We start from the raw sequence: 27247 nt of genomic DNA, 5'->3' as shown, positions 1-27247 counted from the left end.
CATGAGGGACACTTGTCGAGATGGAGAGAACCTGTCCCTAGGGCGTGCAAAATGACGGGGTCACCGAGCTATCATGGACCCCTTTAAGTCTTGCTTGATGGTAGGCACTGAAGTGCTCACATGCCTGGCGATTTGGATATGACCCGCCTTTCAGCATAGCACCAACCTTGCGCCCTGTCTGAGAGAGCCAATGGACATGCTGATCAAATTGGGGACAAGGATAAGTGTACATAAATATACACTACTCACGCGTTTGGCGATGCCAGAAGCAATGGACCGCCTTAATCTGATTGTAATTGCGGAATGTCCAATGAGGATGCCTACAGCGCTCCCGCGCCTGATCTTGTGGACAAAGGCATTGCATTGCTCTGATCGATGGAAATCATATAAGGAATAGTATGTTTATGTGCAAAGATGGCAGCGCTGCCCCACCCTATAGAGGAGACCGTGATAGCGTAGAAGTCACAAATCGCCGTTCTGAATGCATCGATAGAACACTGCATGAGATTTCATGATGATGGGACTTCCATAACACCCAGCACGAGCATTTATTTTGCTTTAGGAAGATCACTTTCTAACGGACTTACATACCTATGCCAGCGGCTGGATGTCATTTGTAGCGTTCGAGCCTTCTTGGCGCGAGCATGAAACAACATGAGGTACAAAGATCTCGAGAAAATGAAGACGCCCACGTTGCCGGTGAAGTAAGTTATGTTCGCTGAGCGGTGCGCAGAATCCTTAGCAGGCGGAGTTTAAATGGTTTTGGCGTCAGCACTGCCCAACACTGCCACACATACATTGGCTTTTGCTTCTGTACTGCGCACTACGATATCTGCACCTTACGTTCACGGTCGTCGTTGCCCGACACCATGATATCTTTACTCAGAGATGAAAAATAGGGCGGGAACACACTGCGCATCTTGATGGACTTCCTTCTCTGCAGCCTTCTGCAGCAATCTTCAAGCACTTGAGTCTTCCACCCTTCGTCGCCAACTCCCTTGAGCCTCCTGCTACTCCGAGTCGCTTGCGTAACCTCAGAGGCCAACGTAAGATGATCGTGCTTTCACCAGACAAGAAGAGCACCGAGGCTACGGCTTCACCTGCCAGCGACTGCGCATCCGTAGCCGCAGCGAGTATCACAGTGCACCACCGGCCTACACCCAAGATGACGGTACTAGTAGAGCACCATCATATCCTCCCGACTCGGGGTCTGAAGACACAGAAGAGGAGGAGAAAGAGCCATACACAATCTTGAGATCCTTCTTTTGGATTGGTTTCCGTACGTTCCTCTCGGCCCTCATCACATTTAGCGCACGAGGCTAACCCTTTCTTGCCAGTTCTGGCTTGTCTTTGGTTATGGGGCACATTCGTCTTTATCACGCTTTGGTCAAGGTCACCAGCCATACGCGTCAAGTTGGATGCGGAGGGACAGCAGGTCATCATCACGAAAAGTGAGGTGCGGCTCTTGCGGCGGCGACACGCGACGGAGCTCAAGTGGGCACGGCGCTGCGCTTTCGCATTCCTTGGGATCCTTGTTCTTCTTGCGATCGTCATGGTTTCTGTTTTCGTTGGGTTATCATCAGGCGGTGTATAATAGGGGCCAGAGTCGTTTTGGCATGCTACTGTCGTATGTTGCCGTTTTATTCACTTATCTTCCACACTGTCACCTCATCCTATGTTCTGTTACCGGCGTCTGCAATCTATCGTTGCTTTTCAGCTTCTTTATGTCCTTAGAATGTGTTGTTCATTTTCACTGTCCTGCGGCTATAACGCGCGTCGGACTCTGTCTTGACAAGTTATGTAACGCCGTGGGCGCTTGTCCCGTTTGAAGTAATTTCCCTGCTTGATTACTTTTGCGTTTCCAATTCCTGTAGGTCTTGTAATTTCGGTCGCTGAATTATCTGAATCCTCGCGTAGCCGACTGTCAACGCGCGTCGCAGACGGGGAGTATATAACCGACGCATCGCGTAATGACCGTGCTCTCTAACTCCTCCGCCTGCTGCTCGTTCTTTGTCCTCCGCTCTAGTCTTTTGTATCTCCTCAACCCTTCCGGTCCTTACTGACGGTCTGAAACCTTACAATGGCACACTCCACATCCGCATCCTCCATCTCTCATGTCACCGCTGTCCCCGGCACCCAGTGTTCCGCCTCATTCACTCACGACCTCGAAGTCCAAACAATCGTCGGCGCACACAGGTCAATACACATACTCCCCAGCAATCCCGCTGCTACCACCGTTTACGGAACATGGGGACCTGCATCCAACCAACCCGCTTCCGGACCCTCCACGGGCGTCGATGGCAACCGTGAATCGCGGACCATCGCCGGCACCCGTACACTCGAACGCGTCCTCGACCTCACCTCGGCGCGCTTCATCACGCACCCTCGCACCCTCAGCGCGTCTTCGCGCCCTTATAACTACAGCTCACTCCTGACTACGGAAGAGGATGACAACGACGATGATGCCAGTGACACACTAGGCCCACCACCGCCACCATACTCGCCGTCTGACGCAGAACTACCCGACTACACCTCCGAGGATCCGAACGCCCCGCTTAGGGTGACAGGCACGCTCGCTGAGCACCTCTTCAAGTTCGGCTTCTGTGAGTAACACCTTTCAAGTTTCCGCCCTCGCCCTTTCCATCATCGGCCTCGGCTCACATTTTGCCCCCATCGTTGCTCAGTCTTCTTCCCACTCTGGATCGTTGGCACCGTCATCCTATTCTCCCCTCTGTCTGCGCCCGACGACTTCGAACCAGGGAAAACAGAGGCGGAGCGACAGCACATCATCGACACAATCCGTGACGCCGAGCTCATCTGGGCAAGGCGCTCCGCATGCGCCGTGTTTGCGCTACTTGTGCTCGTCACGTCGGTGGCTGCAATTTATGTCGGCATCGTGTACTTGTGAAGAGTGCTCAGGTTGTCGTCTTCCTTCATGCATCATGGACCAATTTCTCTAATATACTTGGACCTTACCTTCATTCGCCCACTGGTTTTCATTCGAGTTCACGCTTACATCCCATTAATCGAATCACTTTATTACACGGACTATCCAAACACTCTTGTAACGTCGCACGCACCATCTATCAAATAAAAAACACGCATCCAACCCGCTGCCTGGAACCACTTTTCTCAGCCAGAACTCGTCGATGCGCACAAGCCCCCGTCAATCCGCAAATAACGAGCTCAATGGTAAATCCGTGACATTATAGCCGGTGGGTGTAGCTAGAGGAGTACAATCGTGTTTACATCACAACCAAAAGCCCGAAGAAATGAACAATTGTATCAAGTATAAGATGCTCCACCGCAGAGTAGCGTGCGATGTTGATTAAGGAGATGGATATTTAGAAGGTGCTGATAGCTCACGGCAAGGTCAAGAATACGGTGTTTGATAGGCGAAGAAAAAAGTTCTGCCTGGGATTGATAGCTGAATGTGATCGAGGAGGAAAACGAAGATGAGAAACGAGAAGTGACGTATAGGCCGAAAATATTGATAACGGGGTAAGCGATAACAACGAAGAAAAGATGCATCGGTCAAACTGCTATAAGAAAAGACGGTAGGCAAAGGATACCAATGGGCGAGAATCTAGTGCAATGAAGAGGGAACGTTGACCTTGGCGACCGACCCGCTCTTGGTATCCTCCGCGCCTGATACGCCGCCAAAGTTGTCCTGGTGGAAGTAGGGAGTGGTAGGGCTCAACGTTGACGGAGAGTTACTGCAGTATGTGAGCGCCGGCGAGATGGCCGGAGGAGAGCCGGAGGTTTGCTTACGGTCCTCTACTGAAGTCACTGCGTGCGGTTGGTCACGGGTATAGGGTTCGCGGGGAACATAGCTGGTATTGTTGACGCTGTGCTGCTGAGAATGAAAGCCGTCCTTTGACGAAGTGTAGCTGTTCGAAGCAGGCGTAGAGTTTGAAGCGTTAGCGTGACCGGAAATCCCGCTATTATAGGAGAAGCTGTTGGAACGGATATCATTACTGGTTTGCATGAAATGGCGCTGGGTTTTGGAAATGGCGGGAGAAGGAGACGGAAGGGTCAATGAACGTGACTGGGGCTGTGAGTGAATGAGCGAAGCAGACGCATCGGGCGACCCCGACTTGCTATGACGACGGATCTTCTGCCATTCGCTGCCTACGGGCTGTGATTGATCACGGGGAGCAACAATCTCGATAGCTCGACTGGGGGGCTTGACGAAGGAGCGGCTGTCTTGATTAGCCCCCGACGAGGAAGCGTTGGACGAATCGCCAGACTGGAGATCGACGTGCTGCGCTGCTCCGGCGTGGAACTCGTCTTCCGAGATCGGGGGGAGCGACTCCTGGAAAAGTCGGCCCCGCTGCGAGGATGCATCGCCAAAGGCATGGGCCCGCTCCGGCCGGGCCGCAAAGTCGCCGTCAAGACGCTGAGAGTCTGATGGCGCCCCGTGATGTTGTTGTTGCTGCATTCGAGCATGAGCTTGGAGAAGAAGCTCCTCTGCCGGAGTGAACCCGTTCCGCGCCTGGTTATGAGCACGGGCAGACGACAAGGATGCGTTGGCATTGGCGGAGAGAAGAGCAGCGTTCGCGTTCATCAAAGCCTGAAGCTGTGCCTGTTGGATGGCAAGAGCGTTGGCGCGGTACTCCGCCTCCAGAGAGCCAAGACCAAGTCCACTGACATCATAGCCAGCCCCAATATGGGCATTGTTCTGCAAAAGCTGAGACAAACGCTGAATGTCAACGTTGGCTGGGAAGTTTGGTAACGTCTGCTGGGAAGAGCCAAGTTGATGGGTTGGGTTGCCCGAGAGACCCAGCAAATTCCTACTCGAGGCCAGGATCTCGGCGGGGGAACGAGGAGAAGAGAAAGTGCCAAAAGAGTCTTGTAAGGGTGAGCGTTGGCTCGCCGGCGGAAGTCTTTGTTCAGTCGCTGAAGAAAGAGGTTTAGGAAGTTTATTCGGTTGCAGGTTCTGCCCGCGAAGGTTGAGAAGTGCAGCTTGGGCAATGGTGAGACGGGCAGGTGACTGCTCTCCGTCGCCTCTGGGGACTCTCTCCGTTCGCTACAGCAGATGTCAGCTGATGGGTCACGAAGAGGCCGAAGATACTAACCCGAAGCTCTCGTTGTTCAGGACTGTCGGCAAAACGAACTGAGATCCTGCAACCAGGATCATTCCATCCGCGAACCATTCTACCGTGTAGGCGCTCAATAATCTCTTCAGCTGCGTTGCGATTTTCCAGACTGCAATCATGGTTAGCGACACAAGCGGCGGTGGTAGAAAGGATGAGAACTTACCGAACGAATGCAATGATGCGGGGAGGGTCACTAAGCTTTGTTTTAAAGAAGCGGCTACTCTTGATGACGTGGGGCTGCATCAATGCCGCTAGACTCTGCGCGGAGGTGAGAGAGTGCGCAGGCCGACAGTACGACGCTTACCTCTTCATCAATCGACATCGGCAGTCTGTAGGGATTAAGTTAACTTATGCTTCGAGTAGAGAGTATGTAACTTACCCTTCAATGTACAGGTTTGAAGACGCCGTATCCCCCAGCCTATTCATACGCGACTTGAAAGAATCAGCGTCTTGCTCGGTCGGCGACGAGTCTCCCTGCTGAGCATAGGGAGTTCCAGGTATCTTATGAATTTGCTGCGCAGAGTGGATGAATATACTATAACAAAGAAAAAGATAGGATCATCGCACCTTAGAAAAGGATGGATGGATATTGCGAAACTTCTTCAACCCTGCAATGCACTTGGCCGCCGATTCAATGCTGTCGTAACTAGCGGCGATATTAGGTTGGTTCAAATGAGACGCGACGCGACATGACTTACAGCACAAAGCCGTATCCACTGAAAGTCTCCTTTAGCACATGTCAAACGAAGAGGCGGGAGACTTACGTGGGCTTCTCGCTAACGTGGCGTGTGAATGACCTTACACTCTTGACTTCTCCGTACGGTCGAGCGAGTTCATGAAGGTCTTGTTCCGGGAAGTGCGGCGGAAGGCCGTTGATGTAGACGTTCGGTGTACGTTCTTGGTCGGTGCCTTCAGAGAGCTTGGGCGACGACGGGCGTGGGCTTGAAGAACTTTGCGATGTGGTGGTAGATGAATCCAAGGCAGAGGAGTTGCTGAACGCAAAGCTCGCAGCGGAAAACGAAGTGCTAAAAGAAGCTTCGCAGTGCATGACATATTAGGCGTATTCAAACAATGGCAAGTGATGAAAAACTCACGAATAGACGAAACTTGAGTGCTGGGGAAAGATATCGACGACTGTAAAGTAATACCTTCGTGATTGGGTGGTGCATCGAGAGCACCGCCGAGAGGCTTCATGGTGATAGGACTAGAATGGGGTGCAAAATCTACGGAGAAGGTATCGTGTTGAGGAGAGCTCTCGTCAGAAGGAGAGATCCTGGATTTGGAGGCTGCGAGAGAAGAGGCGTTGGCCGTGCTACTGCGAGAGGAGGAGTCAGGAGGGGTAGGTGGCGCTGGATGTTGTCGGGTAGGCGTGTTGAGTCCAGTGTCGGGGGCCTGCTGATCAGCCAAGGGCTTGACCGGCTGAGGCTGGGTCGCGGGGGAATCATGCGGAGAAGCACGAGGAGGCGGCGTACGAGGATTCATCTGGCGAATCACGAGCGAAGATGGAAGTTGCCAGAATAGAGTGTTTATGTAACGGTGCAGGCGTCCTACCCTTGGCCGCAGTTAGAGGGCTGGTGAATCCGGGAGATAGCGAAATGAACACGAGAATAACGGTGATGAGCGTGCAAGAAGTGAAGGTGGAGAAAGACGAGGAAAAACGAACGTCGGCAGCGAATGGGGCGTATATATACGACAGCGTTCGACTTCGACTTCCTCAACTCGCTTCTTTCCGCCCAACGATACCTTCGTCCGAGGAATCTTCGCCGTTCGTCCATGGCATCCATTCCACCTAGTATGGGCAGGTTTTGTCCATTCGCGATCGTGCTGCACCGATTCAACGACAGGAGCCATAGCAATCGAATATTCCAACGTCGACGGCTTCTAACAAGCTTGCCTACGTCCCGTTTTAGCGCATCAGACATGCTTCTTTCACTTTGAAAGAAGATCGAGGATGGATGCCTCTTCCATCGCAAGCATCCAAACCAAATTAAATCCAATTGGCACGTTGGACGTCCGATAGCGGCCAGCTCGGCGACGGCAGCGATAGGCGGCACCGCAACGTACGAGCTCATCCGTTTGTCTGGGGTCGATTGTGTCAGGACCTCAAAAGCATCGAAGAAGATTGGAATACCAGTTGCGATTTCTCCAGATTTAGAATCCTTGCTGAGACTGCTTGCCGGCTCGAGATTCCCATATGCATGATTCAAGGTGATTGTGCGGACACCATCGACTTGACAGGAAGTAAGCGTCAGCCCATATCAGCTCGCTCGGCCGCTCGATATTGCTGTAGCCGTCGTCAGGCCAGGCCTCAACTCGTCTGGTCCATCCAAGGTCCATCTCGATTCTGTGTTGGATGTCCATCGAGTCTGTTGTAACCACCTTCACTCACTCCGGAGCTGAAACAGTACTAGTATTCTGTGTCCACAGCTGGGATACGAATATCGAAGGAAAGGGCTACAGACGTAGAATGCAAGTGCCAGCAAAATGTTCGAGGCACTCTGCGTCGATTCCTCGGATGTTCGGATGTTGATAGGCTCACGGCCGTGTTTTTCCCACGAAATGAAGGCTTCTGATTCGCTGGGACAAACCTGAGACACTTCTCACCAAATGATCATGATGTCGAGGGCTGTCGAGGGATCGGTGAACCTGTCTCGACCTCTCGTTCATCTCCATCGAGACCCAGGAGGACGAGGGAAGATGCTGGTGACGATGAACGTGTGTGATCCTTTTATCCGCCTGGGTGGTGAATCGGACGGCTGCGCCGCCCTATGGGCGTCAAGAACGTCTTGCTTCCGTTTGGATAAAACCATTCGTCGCGGTCTTAAGCTTGTCTGCTTTCAAGTCGCCGTCAATCTCCTGCTCTCCCCCCGTCCCTTGATATTCCCTTTCGAAAAATTTCTATCCCCTCCTTTCGTCCCGCTAAGTATCCTAGCAGGCGACCTACAGCGACAGAGCATGCTGGATGGGGTCAAATGTGTATGTAGTAGTTTGCTTCTTATATCTTTTCACCAGGCGTCATGCTAACCCAACTACGGAAACCAGTGATGCAAGGGCGGTCGTCAATGTTATCGCGCAAAGTAAGTCTTCTCGAGCATCGTGGGGCCTCCCGAACTGACAATCCGACTGCCACTCTCGTCGCGTCAGCCATCCTTGTCTGGGAGTACTTCCTCACCCTAGGCGAAGAGATTCAGTGCTACTGGATGTGCTTCGCGTTTACCTGGGCCAACTTTCTCTTCTTCTTCAACCGGTACTACAACCTCGTCATGCACATCCCAGTCGTCGTTGAGATGTTCTACCCCACGAAAAGCCTGAACTCCTCCGTGAGTCTGTCCTCCATTATTTTCAAACGCGGTGACGTGATCGTTGACCGATCAACTATGCTTCGCAGACGTGAGTATCTAAATCCTGCATTGGTTTGACACATCTGAGACAGAGCACGTATCCCCGTTTTCATCTCAGGTGCAAAACGATACGGTGGTACAACCAGATCAGCATCATGATCACGCAACTGGTCGTCGGAGGTGTGTGTCTCCCGGTCGGGTCGGCTGATGATAGTCAGCAACAGGGTCGGTGCAGCGGGCTGACGTGGCCATCCATCCTTGCTTGCAGCGTGCATGATCATGCGGGTATATGCGATTTACGGGAAGAATAAGAGAGTGCTCTGCGGGCTGCTCTTACTGTTTTCTGGCGTTATCGCCGTGGCCGTGGTGAGTAATGTCGCACTTCTGTGCCGAGTGAGTGACGAGCACTTACGTCACTTTGAGGGCTCTGTCTTTTTCCCAGTGAATCCTTATGTTGCTACTCAGCAAGAGGTTGATCGCGGTTTTGGCTGCTTGGACCCACAATCACCTACTCAGTACGTTGTCACATGTCGCCACTCGAAGACTGGCGCTGATAATTGCCCTTGTGGTCATCAGAGCGCTGCGTATGATCCATCTTCTAGCCATGCTACAGATACTCGTTCTAACAGTGATGCAGAGCTCGCCATGACATGGCTCGCTGTTTTACTGGCTGACCTGATCTTCTTCGTCATGACGGCTTGGAAGACCATCCAGTTGCGCTTCAGTACGAAACGTGCATTGGTCGCCGTTCTACTCAGAGATGGTCAGCGATGTTAGCTCATTTGATCTCTGGAAAATTCATCAGAACGTCACAGGATCCATGTACTTTATGTATGTCTTTGATGTTACCCCTTCCTTGTTTCTTCGTATCGAACTCCGCTACCAGGGCGATGGTTCTTGCGAATCTCATGAACGTTTTGACGATCTTTGTACGTGACGTTTCCTCCGATCACTATATAAGCATCAACTAACGTGTATATGATTCACAGCTGGCCGAGGTAACGTCCAACAGCACCTCCCTGCGTATCCATAACCCTTATACACGGTTTACCAGCCAATCACCAAACCGGCCGCAACTGCGATATCCGGCACGTACGTTTACTTTTCCACTTGCGCACCAACTTGGCTACATATGACACTTTCTGACGCATCGACGACAGCTTGTCTTCGCTGATGGTCACCCGGCTCATGCTGAACCTGCGCGACCCTGAGCTAGCCCGTCAACATGCGCGGGCACCGGCAGGGGAAGTGTCATCTATACCTCTCGAGGGGATTTCTGCGTCGAACCCGGACGATGACACGCTATTCTCCGAGTCTTACTTTTACTCGCATGTTCGCTCTCAATCCGTATCCGGGTCAGACTTCATGTCCAGACCCAGTTATGCAGCTGGCGGTTTCGGTACCTGGAAGCGAGTGCACGCCATAAAGGGGGGAAGGACGACGTGAATTGGCCTTTGATAACGATTGCCACCACTGCCATCGTTGATCCGTATCCTTTCCGTTGTTATTCCGCAAGAACTTTGAGCCTTAACAGCTGCAGAACGTGACATCTTATGGCGCCAACCCAGCAGATCAACTTCGCAACTCCATCGTCTGGTATAACGATCAATCCTACCATGCGAGTCTTTGAGGATATCACTCACCGACCTTATATGCGTGTTTGTGTCCCCACAGTCGGGGCCACGGCAGCATAGGAAACACATCGGGCTGAGATAATAACCTTATATCTATACACAGCCTGTAAATCGTATATCGACTCCGTTGGCGTCGACAGCTATCCGGCCCGGGGCAGCGGAGAGAGTAACAGTGAATGATCCCGGCAACGTGGGATGTCAGGGCGACAGTGATATGGGGAATATGTCCCCTCTGTGTACACATATTTGCCGCTCACAAAAACATCGTCTCCCCCGTCGGTGCTTCGGCTCCTTGGTGAGTGCGCTGAGTATTTGTCGGGCGTCTATTAGCCAGGTTACCAGCCGTCTTTCCCTCCACTCTCTTCCTCTTACGACGCGCACGTCGTTCATTACTGTGCTTCCCAAGAGGACGGCGAGACGAGCTTGCTCAACACGCCGGGATTGGGATAGGGGGACAGCACGTCTCTGCGCACGTCGCGTGCTGGGAACTGGCCACCATGAACTCGCAACTGTGCGTTCCTTTTCTGGTGCCTGCCTCTGCCAGTGCAGGGACAGCACTTTCCCCGAACGCATCAGCTTACCAACCTTTCATCGACTGTAGAGACACGAGTGTTGTGGCTTATATCGTTCCGTTCAGTGCGTTTTCCTTCATTGTGCCGCTGCTGCCGTTTCCCCTTCTCCTCGAGCGGCTGTGGCTGCATCGTTTACTACGGTTGCCTGACTGACTTCTAATTCAATTATAGCCATGATGATTTACGACTTCCTCCTCACGTTCTCCCTCGAATACGACCGCGTCTGGACGAAACGCGAACGCGCCCTCTCGCTCGTACACGTCCTCTTCTTCATGAACCGTTACCTTTCTATCATTGTCCGCGTTCCGATGGTCATCGCCTCGTCTTGGCCTGGGACACCTTTAACCGCACACGTGAGTATTTTGGGATGCCTCTGATGGAGAACCGGCTAACGCTTTGAATATCCTTCTGTATAGACGTTCGTCCTATTGAGTTCCGCGTCGTGGGTGAATGCAGGCGCTGATGGATTCACAGGTGTATTGATCTTCGGACGTATAACCAACTGAGTGTAGCGGTGATGCAGGCGGTGATCGGAGGTGAGTGTGCTCTCTTCTTACTGCATTCACGCTTGAATGAATTATTGTCCCTGGTTTCTGACCCATACCCGCAGTACTGATGATCCTTCGGGTGTATGCGTTGTACCAAAGAGATAGACGCGTTCTGTACAGTCTCTTGGTGGTCGTGGCCTTCGCGGTTGGAATATCTGTCGTGCGTCCTTATTTGCCCTTTGCGTTTTAGCGTGTATGCGTAACCTCGGGCGCCGGGTCGAGTAGTGGGGCCTCAACTCCCAGCACAGACCCGTGATACAGGAGGCCGTTGGAGCCAATGGGGGATGTGCTGTAGTTTTGTCGGACGCTCAGTACGTCTGGTTTGCACATAAGGCCGCTCGGTCGCTGACACGAAAGTATCACCCAGAGCTATACGTGCGTATCCTCCCACTGAGATAGGTGGCTTATGCAGGATCTTTACGCTCTTATTTCGACGTAGGCCTTATGGCTGCCTGGTGCGGGAGTGTATTTGCAGACGTTGTATTCTTTGTTTTCGTCTTGTGGAAGGCGCTTCGCGTTAGGGGTCGGCACCGTTCGTTGATGAACATTCTGATTCGCGATGGTTTGTTGTTTCTCGGTTTTAGTGGCACTCCTGACTGATGCCCAGTGTAGGCGCCATGTACTTCTTGTGCGTCGACTTTTCACGCTATGTGGACATGCAACTTACCGGATTGGACACAGATGTATTACTTTAGTCAATATTACTAACATCATGCTCTTATTGGTACGCTTGGTCCCTCCTTTCTGCGATGTTCATCACTCAACCCATCCCATATAGCTATCCCCCGTGCGTATCTCCTTTCATCATCCCCAATAACAGATAACCCTCAACTCTTATATATATCTAGCCCGAAATAAAAGGAATTTCGGGAGAGTTTGTCAATGCGTGGGTATGGTACACTTTGCTTTTCCGTAGCTAACCAGATGTGTGCAGGATCTCGTCCATCCTAATGACTCGACTGGTGCTTAACCTGCGAAGCCCGAAATTGGTTGCATCTACAGCGAGGACTGCGACCAATGGTACGGCGGAGGACGAAACACCAGTGGTCACGACGATCACGGGGTCGTCTTTGTTCCTCGAAACTGAATGTAACCCAACGGATGAGGTGCGATTGACTGGTCTCCTTCTGAACGTGTGGCAGGCTCATCGGTGGGCCGGACATTCACAGGAGATATGTTTGACACCGAGGTATAGCGGGAAGTTTAGCGATGGAAGATATAGCGATGGAAGGTGTAGACCGCATAGTTAATAACATAGCACAGTCCGGCTGCGGACCGATGTGCTCATCGCCTAGTCATGGTGCCTGTGGGCTAGTGGCGTTCCACCAAACACGGTCGAAAGTTTAGGCGCATGCGGCGCACGCGATGCCGCAATTGCTGCAACGACCTGCTATGCGCAAGGGGCATTACTGAAGGAGGTTTGACTGACCCGTGTCTGGTGTCAGGTTCTCTGCCTACACCATTGGGCCATCCTGTATCAACCCTTCAAGAGCTCTCGCTGGTTGCGTACGCCAAGTTAGCTCTTACATAGATATTCTTCATTCCGTGCCTTACTATATCAATCTTAACGCTAGTCATAACGTTATGCATATAATAGTACACACAGCTTCAGCACGTAACCAAGTGCTAATATTTGTTCAGGGATCATTGACATTGACGGGTTTCAGGTTGATTGGATTCGGCTGTCGCAACTTATCGTTATATTTGCCGCATCAACAGTGCACTGCTCCTGGCCGTGGCGTTGGCTTGTTCACCCTTAATAATAACAGGAAGCTCACAGATGCCAGCGGAAGGAGCCGCTCTCGACAATGACTTTACGTTTACTAATTCTAATCCAAGTGTATGCTCTCCGAGGAAAGCAGCTTGATATGTTTTCTTGTGTCTGTGTCTGATCATGAGTACGTGGCTCCGAGTCGGGACTTGGCAGGAGGGGATAAACGATCAACTTGCCGGATGATCTTCCCGCGCACCTCTTCCTCCACGCGAATCGGAACCTGTCGGAACCAATGGCAGACGGCGGCCATGGGGCTGACAAGTGCCACAGCCTGTCATGTCACTGGCCGGACCGCTGGCGCATCATCACCACAGATCACCACAACACCATTCAAAACCGGCTCAACTGATCATCAGCCCCGCAAATCGCATAGATCAAGGGGTGAGACGAACAGGCCTGCAATACACGATGAACAAGAGTTGACCTCTCGAGTCTCGAGGACGCTGTGAGTCATGCATATCGACGACGGTCAGTGATTCGCTCGCCTATCTGCAGGCGCATCAAAGTTGCCGCAAGTGCCGCATAAGCGATGGAGGAAGTGGGATTCTGAAGCACAGCCTTGGCGTCGCTGTCACTAGCCGCGCCGGGCGCGCTGATGAGATGCGTCGATCAGAGCTTCCGAAGGGGCAAAGTGGGGGGAAAAGGACACAGGAGCGGCAAAAATGGCGTTGGGTGTGTTGGCTTTTTCAAAGTTGGGCGCTTGTTGCACGCCCTTTAGCCACCTGGCTGTCAGACTGCTGGTGTCCAGCTGGTGCCCGTGCGTCAGTCGCGCCAACAGCCAACCCGCTGCCCCAAGCCAACAGTCCGCTGTTAGCCCTGCAGGCGAGGGCGTGTCACTGCCTCGGGGCTGTCTGACAACTATTCATTAACTTGTCTTACTCTTCATTTCGCTTCCCTTGACGGTGACCCAACGGCACCACGTCCTTTCCGACTTATCCTCTCCTCTCCTCATCCTGCCATCTCCCTCACTCCCCCCTCCGCCCACCCCGCATACATCTACCCGCTGGGCTGGACATGAGTTGGCGCTTCACAAGTACTCGAAGAAGTGATGTCGTCGGTCTTGTATGTGCTCCTTCGTGAATCCATGAAGCATGCTCACCCATCCACGTGCATTTTGCCGTTGCAGGCATCCAGACGCCATAGCCAATCTGTCTCCCTTTGGTGCGTCTTTCGATGACCTCTCGCCGAAGCTTTTGTACTCATGGCTCGATTGCACAGTACTCTTATGTTATGAATGGACCCTCACGCTCTCAGAGGAGGTGGACCGGTACTGGATGCGCCCCAAGCTATCCTGGGCCGCTCTCCTCTTCTTCTCCAATCGATATCTGACGCCGCTGGGTCATGTGCCGATCGTGATGGAGACGTTGATGCAGTCGGCCATACCGACATCTGTGCGTACCCGCTCCTTTTTGTTACAAGTTCCCCTTGACTCATTGAAGTAACAGTCGTCAGTCAACTCTTCGTCTCGCTTTTCTTTTTCCTCAGCTCACATGTGACCCTACATCTGCAGCTGCCAGCGCATGGGGATGTACAACCAAGCCATTATCGTTATCATTCAGCTTATTGGCGGAGGTACGGGGCGCTTTCTCTCTCTTGGCTCCCACTTAGCGGTGGTCGTCCTCGACCCCCGGCAGACGCTGATACCTGTCTGCCCTTATAGTCGTGATGGCGACTCGAGTCTATGCCATGTACGATCGATGTCGAAGAATCCTCGCACTGATGGTGTCTGTCGCTGCCATTGCTCTCACTATAGGCATCGTCAGCCATTTCCGCTCATTTCCAAGCACCGACGATGAGCTGACGCGACGCGCTTTCACAGTGGGCTATCCTAACGGATGGGTCGGTCGCGCCGCATGTTCCACCTCCACCATCGGGTAGGGGCTGTATTCTACCTGTGTCGGGCGCATCGTATGTTTTGTTTGTTTTGGTCTCACCGGAACAGTGTCTGATGCCGGTTCTCCGACGCGTGCAGTGCAGCTCGTGAGTACAGCTCTTTCCTGAACGGTGTTTGCGCCATTCAACATTGGGAAATATCACTGACTAACGTAACGTGACGCTCGTGCAGGATTGTCGATAGCATGGGGTGGACAGACGATCTTTGACGCGCTCATCTTTGGATTGACGGTGTGGCAGTCATGGAAGATGCATGTGCCCGGGTCCAAGCGGATATGCGGTATCCTGCTACGTGATGGCGCGCTGTACTTTTGGTGAGTGCCTCTCCGGCCTTTCGATCTCAGTGTTTTCGTTGACGAGTCTTTGAACAGCATTATCACCCTGACCAATGTTGCCAACATTCTCACCCTCATGGTATGTCTGTCCGACGTTTCTCTTCCCTTGCTTTGTTGTTCTTACGACGGACCCGATCAGCTTGCGGACGACAACACCCGCGCTAATTGCACCACTCTCACCAACATGTACGCCTTATCCCTACCTACCCTACCTAAATCCGATTTTAGCGCTGACTGGTACTTCAACCTGTCTCCGCTTCATTTTCATCATCGAACAGCATCTGCTCCATGATGATCTCCCGCTTGATGCTCAATCTCCGCGATCCTAAGCTCGCATTCACCACCGCCGCATTCACGGATGCCGCGTTCACCTCTGGCGCAGCTGCCAGCGAGCTATGCGCAGAAAACTATCCGGTCGTCACGACGCATTCAGGGCAGCCCCTTGCACAGGGGGAAGACACGCGGTCGTACGACAGCCTCATAAGTTCGGTTCAGTTCGCGGATCCGCTATGGGATACATCAGGTATGTTGTTGCTTATCGGCATTATCGGTTGTATGCGTGCTAAAGTCCCGGGTGACGCAGACACGGATTCTTCCTTGAGCTTACCTCCGAAAGCGCTCACGTCGCCCTGCAAACGCGCCTATTTATACGCATAATTTATCACCTCGCTACCCCGTCAGCTTGCAGATCTTTCTCTGTTGATGTTCACCGTTCATCTCATCCTGCGAATAGCCACATTTGTACTTGTATGCATAACCCGCACTGCACATACCTCATTTCACCTATACCATCGCCATTATTTACTCATTTAGAGATCTTTTGTTGTTGTTTGCAAGCCTTACTACGCACATAGGTGGTTCACTGTCATGTACTGCACAAATTAACGCTTTTTTTATTTAGTTAACGTAGTGGTGAGAGGGACAGGTAATGTACAACGGGCATCCAGGGCGATGATATATGGCGTAACAAGAGCAAAGTAGTAATAATCTAGTCCTTGTCTAAGGAGGACCAAACGCGAGGGCGGGCGTGGATGCTCAAGCGGGTTGATGTCATGACATGTCCATATCGTCGTCTTCGTATACTGAGCCGCCGTGCGTAGCGGCTGTGGATTGCGTGGGAGAAGGGGGAAGTGGGACGTCATCGTTGTCGCTCCACGCCGAGAAATCCTCGGCAGAGAGGTCGAGGTCTGCGAAGTCCTCGATAGCGGCATGCTCATCTGCGTAGGCAGCTAGTTCTTCTTCCTCCAGGTCTTCGAGCGTCAAGCCCGTTGCCTCTCCTCGTCCTGTTGTTACGTTACTAGGATCGGGGCGGGAACAAAGACAGAGGGGACGTACGCTCGAGCTCCTGCTCCCATTCGCCCACGTCTTCCATGTCGGGATCGAACGACGAGCCAACGTCATAGGAGTAAGACAGCCGGTAGGAGTGCCTCTCCTTGTGTTTTGTGTTCGATATTATGCGTCTGAACAGCTACAAACGCGATCCGCGACCCGTCAGCTCGGCACCGCGCTGAAAAGCGCGAACGAGACGCACCTCGTCTTGCATGACGGTCTCCTCGTCTTCCTCCTCCCCGTCCGAGCAGTCCATCGCCCCGCCCGCACCCGCGTCCGAGTCCAGGAAGACGTCATCGGAGCCGCTCGCGCGCCGCTTCTTCACGGACTGCTCCCTGTTTCGCGCCGCGCGCTCAAGACACCGCGCCTTGAACCGCGCTCTGAGAAACGTCGTCTGCGGGTCCTCGCCGCTGCCCAGCGCCGCGACGGTCCCGAACACGTCTTTTGCCGAGCCTGATGCCCTTCTCCGCGAGCTCGACGCGGATGCGGATGCGGATGCGGATGCGGATGCGGATGCAGAAGAGGGGGTTGCGAAGGAGATGGAGGAGGGCGTTTTGGACTTGTACTGGGAGCGCCTGCGTTCCTGGACGGCCATGATAGGAGAGGAGGAGGGTGAGGCGAGGGGTGAGGACTGTAGAGGCGCGTAGGTTTTGGTGGTGTAGTACGAGGACCGCGTTGAGGGAGTTGCGGGCACGAATGCGGTCGGACTCGAGGCCATCGTACGGTCTATCTCCAGAGAAAGAGGGAATGGGAATGCTGGTCTGGGGAGGCTCGTAACGTGACTCGTTGATGCGTAATGTGGACGCGTTTTTGTTTACGGCTGTTGACGCGTCGAGCTGAGATTGCGCGTCTCGTACCGGAACGGCGTTTATTCTCGACCTCCACTTATAGCCACTTTTCTTCCTCGACACACACGGTGAAGCGCATATGAAGCGTTCAATGCCCATGATTTGAGGGTGACTCTTGAATCCCAGGTCTGGTCTCCCACTTATCGGCCCTTTTGTCTCGGCCACTCCTATCGCTGGGATGACAGGATGCTATCGCGTCCTAGATGTAGTCACCCAGTACCATTTGGTCAGACACGTTTCACCATGATCAATGTGATGGATGGATGACTTTTGCACGCGATGCTTCATTGGGTGGCTTGCCGGTGCTGATTGACGACTACCACCCACCTCACGCTTTCGAGACCTTTGCCTGATACCGGCGTTTCAGCTAGAAAACGTCTCTCGGGAGAAGGCGACCAATGATGCATTGATGACCGAGTTGCTTCATCACTCACGCGGATGCGTGCCGAAGCTAGGGTGCGGCGGAGTTTGATGTGAGTACGTTGTGCTTCTGATACTCACAAGATCAGTTAGATGACGCACCTAATATAGAGCCATGAGATATGAGACCCATCTTGAGCTGCCAGAGTATTCACTTCTCCTCGACCTCGGAGACAACTTAGCTTATTCTGGGTATACCCACTTTATCCCAGCCAGACTAAATTGGGCCTCCTTCGGGCAACAAACATCTGTCTTCCTTCCGAGCTACCGTGAGCCAGCGTCCCCATTCCCAATAGATTTACCCTGCGTTTCTATCACAATCCCGAGAGTGCAGCCTCAGTTACCCGTCAATTCAAAGTCATCAAAGGTCTGTTATCCCCGGAGACTGTTACCTCATGACCCGCAGACAAGAGGCCGAAGGTCGAAGACGATAACACCCCGCTTGTGCGCCTGAATTGCGGAACTTTCCGTTCTTCCTCGGAGTGCCAGGGTTGACATAGAAGTACAGGTCTGGGCTTGGTACGCATCCATGTTGCCATGCCCCGAATTACAACAGACGCTGAGAATCTTCCATAAGTCGAAGACCCCCCTCCCATACTGGGCTGGAATGTTTACGCCTGCTTCGAATTGCCACAGACATGGTCGTCTCTTTGGGTATAATCGCTCGAAGTCCGATGGTTATAAGGGAGCTAACGCCCCTTTTGCGCTTGTTCATTTCACGCTGGGTCCAACTCCCTCATTCCACTCGTTAACCTTGAAAGAAAATGTCTGCAGACGCCACACATCTTATGTTTATGTGCCGATGCCTTGTGTGTGAGTCCATTAGCTAGGCTTCAGCTGGCCTTTCCTGGAGACAAGCCAACGGTTGCTGACGAGAACGTAGTGGCTAGCACTACCGTGCTCATTTGGGATGGCGCCCTTATGTTCAGACGGGAGATGCGAGCTATTTGCAGCATCGATAACCTCGTTCTGAGGACCGCCTTCGCTTGCAATAGAATCGGGACGATCGTCATGCTCATACCCTGGCTAAGAGGCACGACGGACTGCGTTTACCTGCGGAAGCGGCTCGCTGACTTGGTACGTATACAAACAGGAATATTCCCTACTTCTGATTTGGATAACGAGAGGGTGAGTGGACTTAATGAGGATATGAGCGGCGTTGTTCACGGCTCGGCGCTTTCACCGTTTGGTCATCGCAGTATTTGGTCTCATAAAACCCCTGCATTCGTTCCAACCCGTTACAGCTGCTTGCAAGGATCCCTCGCTGCTGGGATTTTATACGTCGTGGCGGATGCGTGTGGCAACCGTTAGTGCTCTATTCCCTCTTCTGACCCTGCTCGTGTTCACGATTGCATATAGTATCTGCCGTCGCTAGAGTATTCCTGATGTGGAACAAAAACCCGAGAACCTTGCGATACCTTATCGGAGGCGCCTTGGTCGCCCTGTCGTGCAATGTGGCGTTGATGATCGCTAACAACAATACTGCTCCAGGTGAGTAGCCCTTACACCTTTATTCAGTTGTTGTGCGACGTGAGTCTAGGCCAGATAACTTGGGTGTCTACGCCTGGGATACACGCATGTGCGATAACAAACTGGAAGAACCTCTTCATCACTGGGGTTTTTATAGTGGAGGTGAGACGGAAAATGTAGTATTGACTCTCATATTCTTACTATAGCTCAACAGCTTATCTTCGACCTCTACGCGGCGTTCTTAGTGTTTGTTAACGTCATGGACATACCAAGGACCGACGACTCGCAGATATCCGGACTCCTACATAAGCAAGGGTTATCGTTGCTAGCTGTGAGTCCCCGTGCCCAAGTCGAGTCTCATTGTACTCACTTCATGGATCGAAATAGTTGACGTTGGGTAATTGGCACAACAGTTCTTTCCGGAACGTTTGACTGACGGTTGAATAGTCTTGCGCTCATTCAACATCGCGTTGAGCGTAATCCCAGGTGTACGTTTACACACTTCCAGCTATGATATTTCAAATGACTTACTTTGACACCTATCTCGTAAACCAGAGCCTATGGACTCTTGCGATAATGTGCGTCTTCTGCATCCAATACATAAGATCTAAATAATCAACACACTGAAACTAGTGTGGTGGAACCAATCATCGCCGTAGTGAACTCGAGACTCATTGTCCGAGCTTGCGAGTTCTGCGAAGGGGCTGAGATCGGGTTTACGAGACCTGATATAGAGATCGAGCTCGCATCATTCAGCGATAGTCCCCAAAGCGACTACTTTCCTACGCTGGGGTTTGCTGATTGAGTGGTGAGGTTTGCTGCATGCTTCATCGTTGGGATTCCGTAGTTGTGTAGATCATGACGTGTATATGATTGACATCGCTTTGTTGTACGTACTATCCAACATACTGTCGTTTCTCGTTTGTGCTTTGGTATGGAGACGTGCACTCGGCTGATGGCGTATACCAGCACATACAGACATCCTTTTAGTTCAATATACCAATATCCGCTCCTCTCCAGCATCCAAGTGGAAGCCCGGTTGGGGGGCATATCAGTACTAAACGAAGGGCCGCGAATGTCAGAGTTCCGCACCCCTAAAGTACGCACCATGGCTCCCTAGTGTAGCGACTCGCACGTGAGCCGACCGGTATCTTTTCGAGCCCTTGATTATCCCCCGGGCGTTCTTCGCTCTTTCCATCGAACTCCCAAGTGCGTTTCAGTGTATTCAGCCGTCTATACATAGCTCAATATATTTGTCCTTTCCGTCGAACTCCCAGGTCTTGCGTCGGCGCCGCCCCTGCCGATCGTGAGTTCACTCGTCCCTTTTCCGAAGGTAGACATGGTAGGTTTCTGTTTGCTGCTATATTTTGACATCACTAAGTGTCTCTTATCGAAGGTAAGATTCTGTTACTTACGGCCTATCTATCGTAGATAAATCGTGTCAAATATTTGAATCACCTTAGTTTGAACGGATGTCACTTTAATACTTCAATGCCAACTACGCTGCGTGACATTTTGGCGTTTCTAAGTTTCAGAGCCTTAGAAATGAGCTGTGATAGCTCAGACTCTACGCCAATCATGCATCATGATTCAAGGGCCGTCGTGTTTTGTCGCATTGATGGTGATTCTCTCGATTTTTCTGAGGTGACATGGTCCCTTTTCGTATCAATCGGTCCCTGATCAACAACACGCTGGTCTGGTGGCACGGTCATGTTTGTGACATCCAATCATTGGCACAATTGCATGAGAAAAGACGAAACCTCCGCCCCCCGAGTTCCTGAAACAACATGGATGAGCTATGAGTGATTCCAATGAGTACCGGGCGCTGAGCCGGCATGTTGGCGAATGTCAGATCTTCAAAGGCGAGGGAAGGAAAGGTCTTCGTCGTCACCTTCCCAGGGCCCTCAGCGAGCCCCTACAAACGTCTGATGCTCGCTTTTGAGATAGTATCTCACCTCGGTCGAAGGAAGGTAAGAAAAACACCCAGGAGCCCTATTTTTACGTTACATAAATAGTCACCGCTCTTGAACTAATGCTGCAGTGCGTCAGCCAACACTTTCCCTCACCCTTTCCACCACTTTAGTTAATCTAACACTGACAGCGGGCCCGCAGTCATACCTTTTAACTCCTTGAGTACCATGTCTCGGCCTGATGTAGCAGAAGTGCGGGCATTGCAGATGTCTGGTTGGGCACAAAGTTCGTCGCTTCGACTCTCTTCTAGCCACTGTCAAATCCAAGCCATCCCCATTTCAGCAGGAATATCTATCGTGCTAGTTTACAGGATCCGTGAGTGTTAACAGGCTGATAAAGCTCAAATTATTCAATGCCATACAACCAGTGCTGAACCTGGACCAGGAGGTACGCTGCGTCTCGTTACAGGATCCTAGCAAAAATGTGGCCCACACTTATCTCCTCATGTATCAGGTCGATTTAATATGGGTACGCTTTTACAGTGCTCTAAATACATCGGAGGCGCTGCATCTCATCCAAGTCAGGATCGTGCCCGAGGAAAATGAAACTACTCTATGGAATGGTAAACTTCTCATCATCGAAGACCTTTGTCGTGTAATCACTGTATCGACAGCTGAATCTCGGAGGACTATGTCAAATAATGTAGGTGTATGAAAGGCTCACATGTCTCCTCTCCCACGCTGAAAAATACCCTTAGCTTATCTTTGAGTGAGTAATTTACGATCGATGGATACACTGCATATGAATACATGGGGGCAGTCGGCTCCGCATCACCTTCTTATAATGTAAGTGGGACTTTCCGTATTTTTTTTTTGAAGCTGACTCCAAATTTTGAAGCTGTGAGTGGGGAGTCCGGATGTATCCAAACTGTGCACTGTATTCAGCCCACGTTACTTATTTCCTGTTTGGTGACTAGATGTCGGAGCTTTTAATATTCCGCATTACATGTTTTTCTGATTCATGGTCCCAGCAGGTGTAGCCAGCATTATCCTGGGTCAGAGCATTTTTATGTATGGGTTGATCTTCGGTGTACACGGTGAGTAAACAGAAAATAGTACCTAGCTATCAATCATAAATTTCATAGCCATGATGGTTCAGAGGGTCTGTGCTATGTACGGCATGGCCCCAAACGTGCGGGCATTCTTGATCGTCTGTTTTGCTACGGTGCAATTAGTTAATGCTGTGGCATTTATAACCCTAATGGCGACAATGTACTACGTTGACAATAGTCTCCGTGCGTTGTTACGCATCTTTAACAACCTAGCTATGTGCTAAACCAGCTACTCAACCTACAGAGACATGCACATGGGCTTTTCCAACAGTTACAAGTAAAATTATCGCCATCAGCAGATGGGCAAGGGCCGGGTTGGAAACCATCTTACTTGTCATGGCACTATATCAGGCAGTAGTGCACCTAAGGGACAGGTTTCGAGGGACACAGTTCAACCTGGACACTTTCGTGGCTATCCTTGCTAGAGATCACATTTTCTACGTTATCGTGTAAGTAACAAGATCGCTACCTCTACCGCATGTATTGACTTTACTTGACTAAGGGCGTCCATGTCATGGACGGTAGACGCAAGTTCGTTCTTAGGCACTTACCCTGAAGTTTTAGTAAGCATTATTCTAGCGTTTCTCATGGACAGTTCTTATTCATCAGTGTTCTCAAAGATGAGTAACAGTCCATGGCTCATATTTCTGAGCGTCGTATCCGTTTTTTGTGTTTCCATGCTGGGCCCCATCATGATACTCAGTATTCTGAGATTTGACGATGGAAGGGTTCGAGGAGAAATGACCAATGGGGTACACGAGATAGAATTAATATCAATTCAATTCGCTGCTGGGCGGGGCCATTCCCAGCTCAGCGAACCGATAGAAGGCGTAATCACGGATAGTTAGAGCAATGTTGTCTGCTTAATCGTGCTGTCACGTGGATCGCACTCGTTACATGTCATGAGCCGTTATCTCGTAAAGCACGTCATTCATGTACAACAATAATCAACGTCATGAAAAGGCGTGGACTCTCAAACCCATCCCTGGTTCGCAAGCCCGATGACCACCCCAGAAATAATCCCAGAGACAACCGCGCCGACAACTACCGCCCAAGCACAGCACTTCTGCCACTTGCGCTCCGCCTTGTAATATCTCCACGTCTGCGCAATGTCATGCTTGTGGACGGCATAAATCTGATCTACGGCCCCTCCAAGTCCGATGGGAGCGACCGCGATGTTGACAGTCGCGGGCCTCTTGCGGTGAGCAAAGAACATGATTCCGCCGGCGACCCACAGAATAGGACACACTACGGAAGATGAATAAGCATACGATACCGGGTTGATCGCAAGCACCACTTACTGAAGCCAAACCAGAAGAGCCACACTGCCACCTTTCTTGGGCGTTTAACGTTGGCGTATTCGGCTTGCACGTACGGGCGATCGAAGTGAGACGCTTGGGAAGGACTTCGAACTCTGTTGTCGCCGAGGTGGGTTTGATTGTGACCCTGGAATTGTGCCTCTAGCTCGTCGGGCCCTATTGCGTATGGGAGGGGCTTCTCGACGTTCGAGACAAGAGGGGGAGCTTTCTCGTCTCTTGGCGGACCTATGTGAACTTTGTCACCTGTTGCAAAACAGATAGAGTGGGTGGAAGACATCGCAGCGAAGGATTTTATGGAAGAAGGGAAGAGTCAGGAAGACCACGCTGTCACTTGAAGGCTATTAGAGAGTTCAGTTGTAGTATAAGTAGCAGATGAACGATCACCTGCTGCGCCACGGAGCTTCGTTCCCGGGCCCTGCCTGCGCCGCAGTGATCTACACACGTTTCTTGGCGCAACTGCGCTTGAATGATTGCGAGAAGTACCAGACTCTAACGCAGCTTTGGGGAAAATCACAGACAGACCCGCAAAGCATCAAAAGAACGCTTACATGTTCTACGAGAGAAACACATATGGCATGGTGCTGAATCCATGTTCTTGATTCGTCCAGGGGATATTCGTACTGGCGAAGTAGTGACCTTCAATGCGACCCAATTGGTCCGCACACTGATCATCGTGTGACACGAAGACATGGGTGAGCTTCGAGAAAGAAGATAACATGCTGTGCACGGCTCCATGGGTGAGATGCGCGGGATTATACTGCTCGGAACAAGTTGGGTCATAGTATTGGTTCTGGGGCATCGTGGCCGATTAATCTCACACACCTGGCAGTACCTGGCCGAAGCATCGAGATATGGAACAGACAAGCTACGCGGACAACGCAGCTCACCCCACGCCCACAGAATCAAAGTAGTTCTGCTGGAGCCCGACGAAGAATACTTTACAGCATAACTCGGACTTAATTATACGAAGCGACTGGGGTAGCCTCGAACGAGGTAGCGTGGTCTAGCATTACAAACACCATCAGTACATAGATCATTCGTACCTCCATCAAGCACATATGGTATCGCCATGTATATTTCCGTCCCTAAGATACAGACATTTAATGGCAAACCCCGAGCGAGTGCAATGTAAAGTACCAACCTGAGGTATATTGATATCCTGGTATGCTATCAGTTTCTGAGGGGCGCATCGACCCCCGTTTGGGCTTCCAGAGACACCACGTTCTCGAGGAAGAGTATCCATCGCTTCTCCCATGCCTCCCTCGCCATCTTCTTCTCGTCCTCCGACATCATCGAGTGCTAAGCAAAGTTCCCGTGAGCGATACTCTGGCGTCACTAATGGGATGAAAAGCTTACTGTGATACTATCGCGTGCAAGTTCTGCAAGCGTTAGGAGACCGGTGACATCGCTAGCGGCGATGACTTGGTACATGTCATACGTAATGCCAACGTTATTGAAGAGCGTGCCATCGTCGGAGTTCAGCGTTACTGGCACACCGTTATTCAACAGGATCGGAAGAGGGTGCATCGGCATTGAAGCAGTGAGACGTAGTATCTCGTTGCTATGGTGTGTGCACTCGATATGAGTAGGACTGGGGAGGAAGAATGATCAGTACGTACGAGATAGGGCAGACTTCAAGTGCCACATTTCTCTCTCTGCACATCTCCATCAACTTAGGATGCTTGACTATTGAAAACCTTAGAGTAATTCCGTTTGAGAAATCAGGGAAAACTAGCGAGTTGGTATACCTGCACTTACCCATGAGCGATCCGCTTAGATCCTAGTAGCAAGGCATCGTATAAATTCACGTCCGCGTGTGAGCCATCACCACACGTCTCGCCGGCATGGAAGAGGAATGGAATGTCGAGACTGAGCGAATCGCACTCTGCTCTAAAGGTCAGAAGCGGAGACAAGTAATAGATCAAGGGACGGTTAGCGTTTTCATCGCCAACAAGGTCAAAGCCTAAACCGTTGTTACACCAATAATTATATCTCCCATTAGAGAATTGACATACCTGCAATCACATCTGGAAACTCCTGTTTCATGGCTATGCAGTCCTGGAGATACCATTCTAGTTCTCCCGGGGTTACACGACGGATCACCGTATAGATCATCTGAGACATGGATTAGGCCAAGGCCTGACGGAAATAAGCAAACAAGATACCTTCGCGCCAGCAAACTCGTCGCCTCGACCCTGCGCTTGTAGTTCTTCTTTATATTCCTTTGCGACATCCCGGAAGACTTTGATCCATTGGAGATGGGTGGCGGTGTCCTGTCCCTCGGCATCCATGAAGTGCCTGGGGGTAGTTGATAAGCAGGTGATGGAACCTAAAAGTACTAACGGAACTTTGGAGTGAAATCGAATCTGCATTCAGCATACGATATGCCATCCTCTACGATCTCTTTGAAGAACTGTTTGATGTACTCTGGCCACATAGGTGCATAGTGTGTCATTCCCTATGTGCGACGAGGTCAAACGCGAGGCACGGATGATACACCTAGACGAGACACTAACGCAGACTAATTTCGCTGACTCAGCGAACTTATCCCAAATCTTTGCAATGGCCATGAGTAAGGTGAGCAGCGACAATAGCTGTGCTTGCTTACTTTGATGTTGTTATTGTGTGTATCGTAGGCGGCAATCGAGCTTATTGACATCGACTCCGTCAGCCATTTGTCAAATCCCTCGGGTCCGCCCATGTTAGGGCTAAACGACTCGCGCGCAAAGCGAAGGGGAACCCATGAGTCACCCGGATAGTTCGGATCTGTGAGGGCAACGGTACACGCAGAGAAGTCAGAGGCCTGTGGCATGACCCGAGGTACAGTGCTCGCCAGATTAGATGTGGTGAGTGCTGGTGGCACTTGGATGTGGATCGCAGGGTGGTGAAGAGCAATGTCAAGCGTGGCACGCGGACTGACGGAGAGGTCTACATGTGTGTGTAGAAGAGCACCTTTGGGCATCTTCAAGAGGCCATAGTTTGAGTCTGAACACGTCATACAAGTTAAGAGGGTGTACCTTGCTCAAAAGCTGGAATAACTTCGTCTTAACGACGATCTTCTTTCCTGTGTTTCTTCAAGACTTCGCATCGGTTGCAGGTTATGCTTACATACCAGTGATGAACTCCATTCCTGGGAACGGGCTCGGGACATCGTCATGTTCCACGCCCCACACAGTGCGCGCCTCTTCTGCGCGGATCGAACGAACGATCTGGTCTGCTTTGATCTCCAGGACCGTGTGGTAAGGCCCTCGGATGCGGTCGACCCGCAGCGCGCGGTCAGCGTCAATAAGAGCAGCCCGTTGGTCGTTGTATGCCTCAATTAACTGGCTCATGGACGCAGACATGATGGTGGGCAGAAGTGAGGGTGGACCTAACCCTAGATCGAGGTTTTCTCGTATGAGATTGATGCTCGGATGTTCGGACCGCCCTTCCATCGTCTGTGATCGAGAGAAACACAAAAGAAACATCTCGACTTTTACAATAATATGTCAGAATATGCCATTGATTCTTCAGATAAATCCATTTCATATTGAGAACCTTCTAGGTAAGCGCTCTTGATTTCTTCGCGACAACCATTGATATTGGTTCTAGGTCAACTCTAGATAGTACCCACCACCCTAATCACACTCGTTCCCGCACCCAG

General features: G+C 51.4%; 10 protein-coding genes across 10 annotated transcripts; 5 read left to right on the top strand and 5 right to left on the bottom strand.

Moving 5' to 3' along the window:
• Nucleotides 1–880: 880 nt before the first annotated feature.
• Nucleotides 881–1709, bottom strand: CONPUDRAFT_84444 (uncharacterized protein). Its single transcript, XM_007774523.1, has 2 exons — nt 1338–1709; nt 881–1279 (listed from the first exon to the last, which is right to left on the bottom strand). The coding sequence occupies exons 1-2, from the start codon at nt 1552–1554 to the stop codon at nt 1155–1157; spliced, it is 342 nt and encodes a 113-aa protein (XP_007772713.1). The 5' UTR covers nt 1555–1709; the 3' UTR covers nt 881–1154.
• A 214-nt stretch (nt 1710–1923) lies between these two features.
• Nucleotides 1924–3117, top strand: CONPUDRAFT_146310 (uncharacterized protein). The gene is made up of 2 exons (XM_007774522.1): nt 1924–2603; nt 2685–3117. The coding sequence occupies exons 1-2, from the start codon at nt 2081–2083 to the stop codon at nt 2906–2908; spliced, it is 747 nt and encodes a 248-aa protein (XP_007772712.1). The 5' UTR covers nt 1924–2080; the 3' UTR covers nt 2909–3117.
• A 410-nt stretch (nt 3118–3527) lies between these two features.
• On the bottom strand, nt 3528–6602 carry CONPUDRAFT_168270 (uncharacterized protein). Its single transcript, XM_007774521.1, has 9 exons — nt 6194–6602; nt 5864–6134; nt 5798–5815; nt 5667–5745; nt 5479–5612; nt 5404–5428; nt 5263–5357; nt 5079–5208; nt 3528–5029 (listed from the first exon to the last, which is right to left on the bottom strand). Exons 1-9 carry the CDS (start codon nt 6579–6581, stop codon nt 3587–3589), a joined length of 2583 nt encoding a protein of 860 aa, XP_007772711.1. The 5' UTR covers nt 6582–6602; the 3' UTR covers nt 3528–3586.
• A 3801-nt stretch (nt 6603–10403) lies between these two features.
• CONPUDRAFT_84441 (uncharacterized protein) lies at nt 10404–12830 on the top strand (the record flags this gene model as incomplete). The annotated part of the gene is made up of 14 exons (XM_007774520.1): nt 10404–10585; nt 10676–10710; nt 10818–11003; nt 11120–11182; nt 11257–11354; nt 11420–11505; nt 11562–11569; nt 11634–11756; nt 11807–11822; nt 11876–11918; nt 11973–11981; nt 12043–12080; nt 12129–12300; nt 12364–12830. Coding segments are annotated over exons 1-14 (968 nt in total), but the record flags the coding sequence as incomplete, so codon positions are not given.
• A 467-nt stretch (nt 12831–13297) lies between these two features.
• Nucleotides 13298–15972, top strand: CONPUDRAFT_109867 (uncharacterized protein). Its single transcript, XM_007774519.1, has 12 exons — nt 13298–14030; nt 14095–14129; nt 14187–14361; nt 14479–14540; nt 14629–14726; nt 14788–14876; nt 14941–14948; nt 15034–15175; nt 15233–15275; nt 15336–15382; nt 15475–15719; nt 15780–15972. The coding sequence occupies exons 1-12, from the start codon at nt 14017–14019 to the stop codon at nt 15851–15853; spliced, it is 1032 nt and encodes a 343-aa protein (XP_007772709.1). The 5' UTR covers nt 13298–14016; the 3' UTR covers nt 15854–15972.
• Nucleotides 15973–16072: 100 nt separating this feature from the next.
• CONPUDRAFT_139252 (uncharacterized protein) lies at nt 16073–17226 on the bottom strand. Its single transcript, XM_007774518.1, has 3 exons — nt 16728–17226; nt 16532–16664; nt 16073–16479 (listed from the first exon to the last, which is right to left on the bottom strand). The coding sequence occupies exons 1-3, from the start codon at nt 17118–17120 to the stop codon at nt 16247–16249; spliced, it is 759 nt and encodes a 252-aa protein (XP_007772708.1). The 5' UTR covers nt 17121–17226; the 3' UTR covers nt 16073–16246.
• A 1293-nt stretch (nt 17227–18519) lies between these two features.
• CONPUDRAFT_84437 (uncharacterized protein) lies at nt 18520–20268 on the top strand (the record flags this gene model as incomplete). The annotated part of the gene is made up of 11 exons (XM_007774517.1): nt 18520–18606; nt 18677–18826; nt 18887–18920; nt 19038–19099; nt 19153–19284; nt 19334–19425; nt 19478–19598; nt 19649–19653; nt 19710–19751; nt 19819–19841; nt 19897–20268. Coding segments are annotated over exons 1-11 (878 nt in total), but the record flags the coding sequence as incomplete, so codon positions are not given.
• Nucleotides 20269–21401: 1133 nt separating this feature from the next.
• CONPUDRAFT_76071 (uncharacterized protein) lies at nt 21402–22913 on the top strand (the record flags this gene model as incomplete). The annotated part of the gene is made up of 10 exons (XM_007774258.1): nt 21402–21549; nt 21602–21621; nt 21688–21876; nt 21994–22019; nt 22072–22073; nt 22208–22270; nt 22319–22468; nt 22515–22734; nt 22788–22848; nt 22881–22913. The coding sequence occupies 10 exons, from the start codon at nt 21402–21404 to the stop codon at nt 22911–22913; spliced, it is 912 nt and encodes a 303-aa protein (XP_007772448.1).
• Nucleotides 22914–23258: 345 nt separating this feature from the next.
• On the bottom strand, nt 23259–23881 carry CONPUDRAFT_157565 (uncharacterized protein; the record flags this gene model as incomplete). The annotated part of the gene is made up of 2 exons (XM_007774516.1): nt 23259–23533; nt 23587–23881. The coding sequence occupies 2 exons, from the start codon at nt 23879–23881 to the stop codon at nt 23259–23261; spliced, it is 570 nt and encodes a 189-aa protein (XP_007772706.1).
• An 893-nt stretch (nt 23882–24774) lies between these two features.
• CONPUDRAFT_62765 (Metallo-dependent hydrolase) lies at nt 24775–26936 on the bottom strand (the record flags this gene model as incomplete). The annotated part of the gene is made up of 11 exons (XM_007774206.1): nt 24775–24903; nt 24961–25165; nt 25224–25301; nt 25363–25567; nt 25620–25719; nt 25770–25902; nt 25953–26062; nt 26115–26159; nt 26213–26566; nt 26622–26668; nt 26717–26936. 11 exons carry the CDS (start codon nt 26934–26936, stop codon nt 24775–24777), a joined length of 1626 nt encoding a protein of 541 aa, XP_007772396.1.
• Between the last annotated feature and the right edge of the window lie 311 nt (nt 26937–27247).

The sequence above is a fragment of the Coniophora puteana genome (assembly GCF_000271625.1).
Source record: "Coniophora puteana RWD-64-598 SS2 unplaced genomic scaffold CONPUscaffold_12, whole genome shotgun sequence".
NCBI lineage: Eukaryota > Fungi > Basidiomycota > Agaricomycetes > Boletales > Coniophoraceae > Coniophora > Coniophora puteana.
This window is presented reverse-complemented; position numbering and strand designations above follow the sequence as displayed.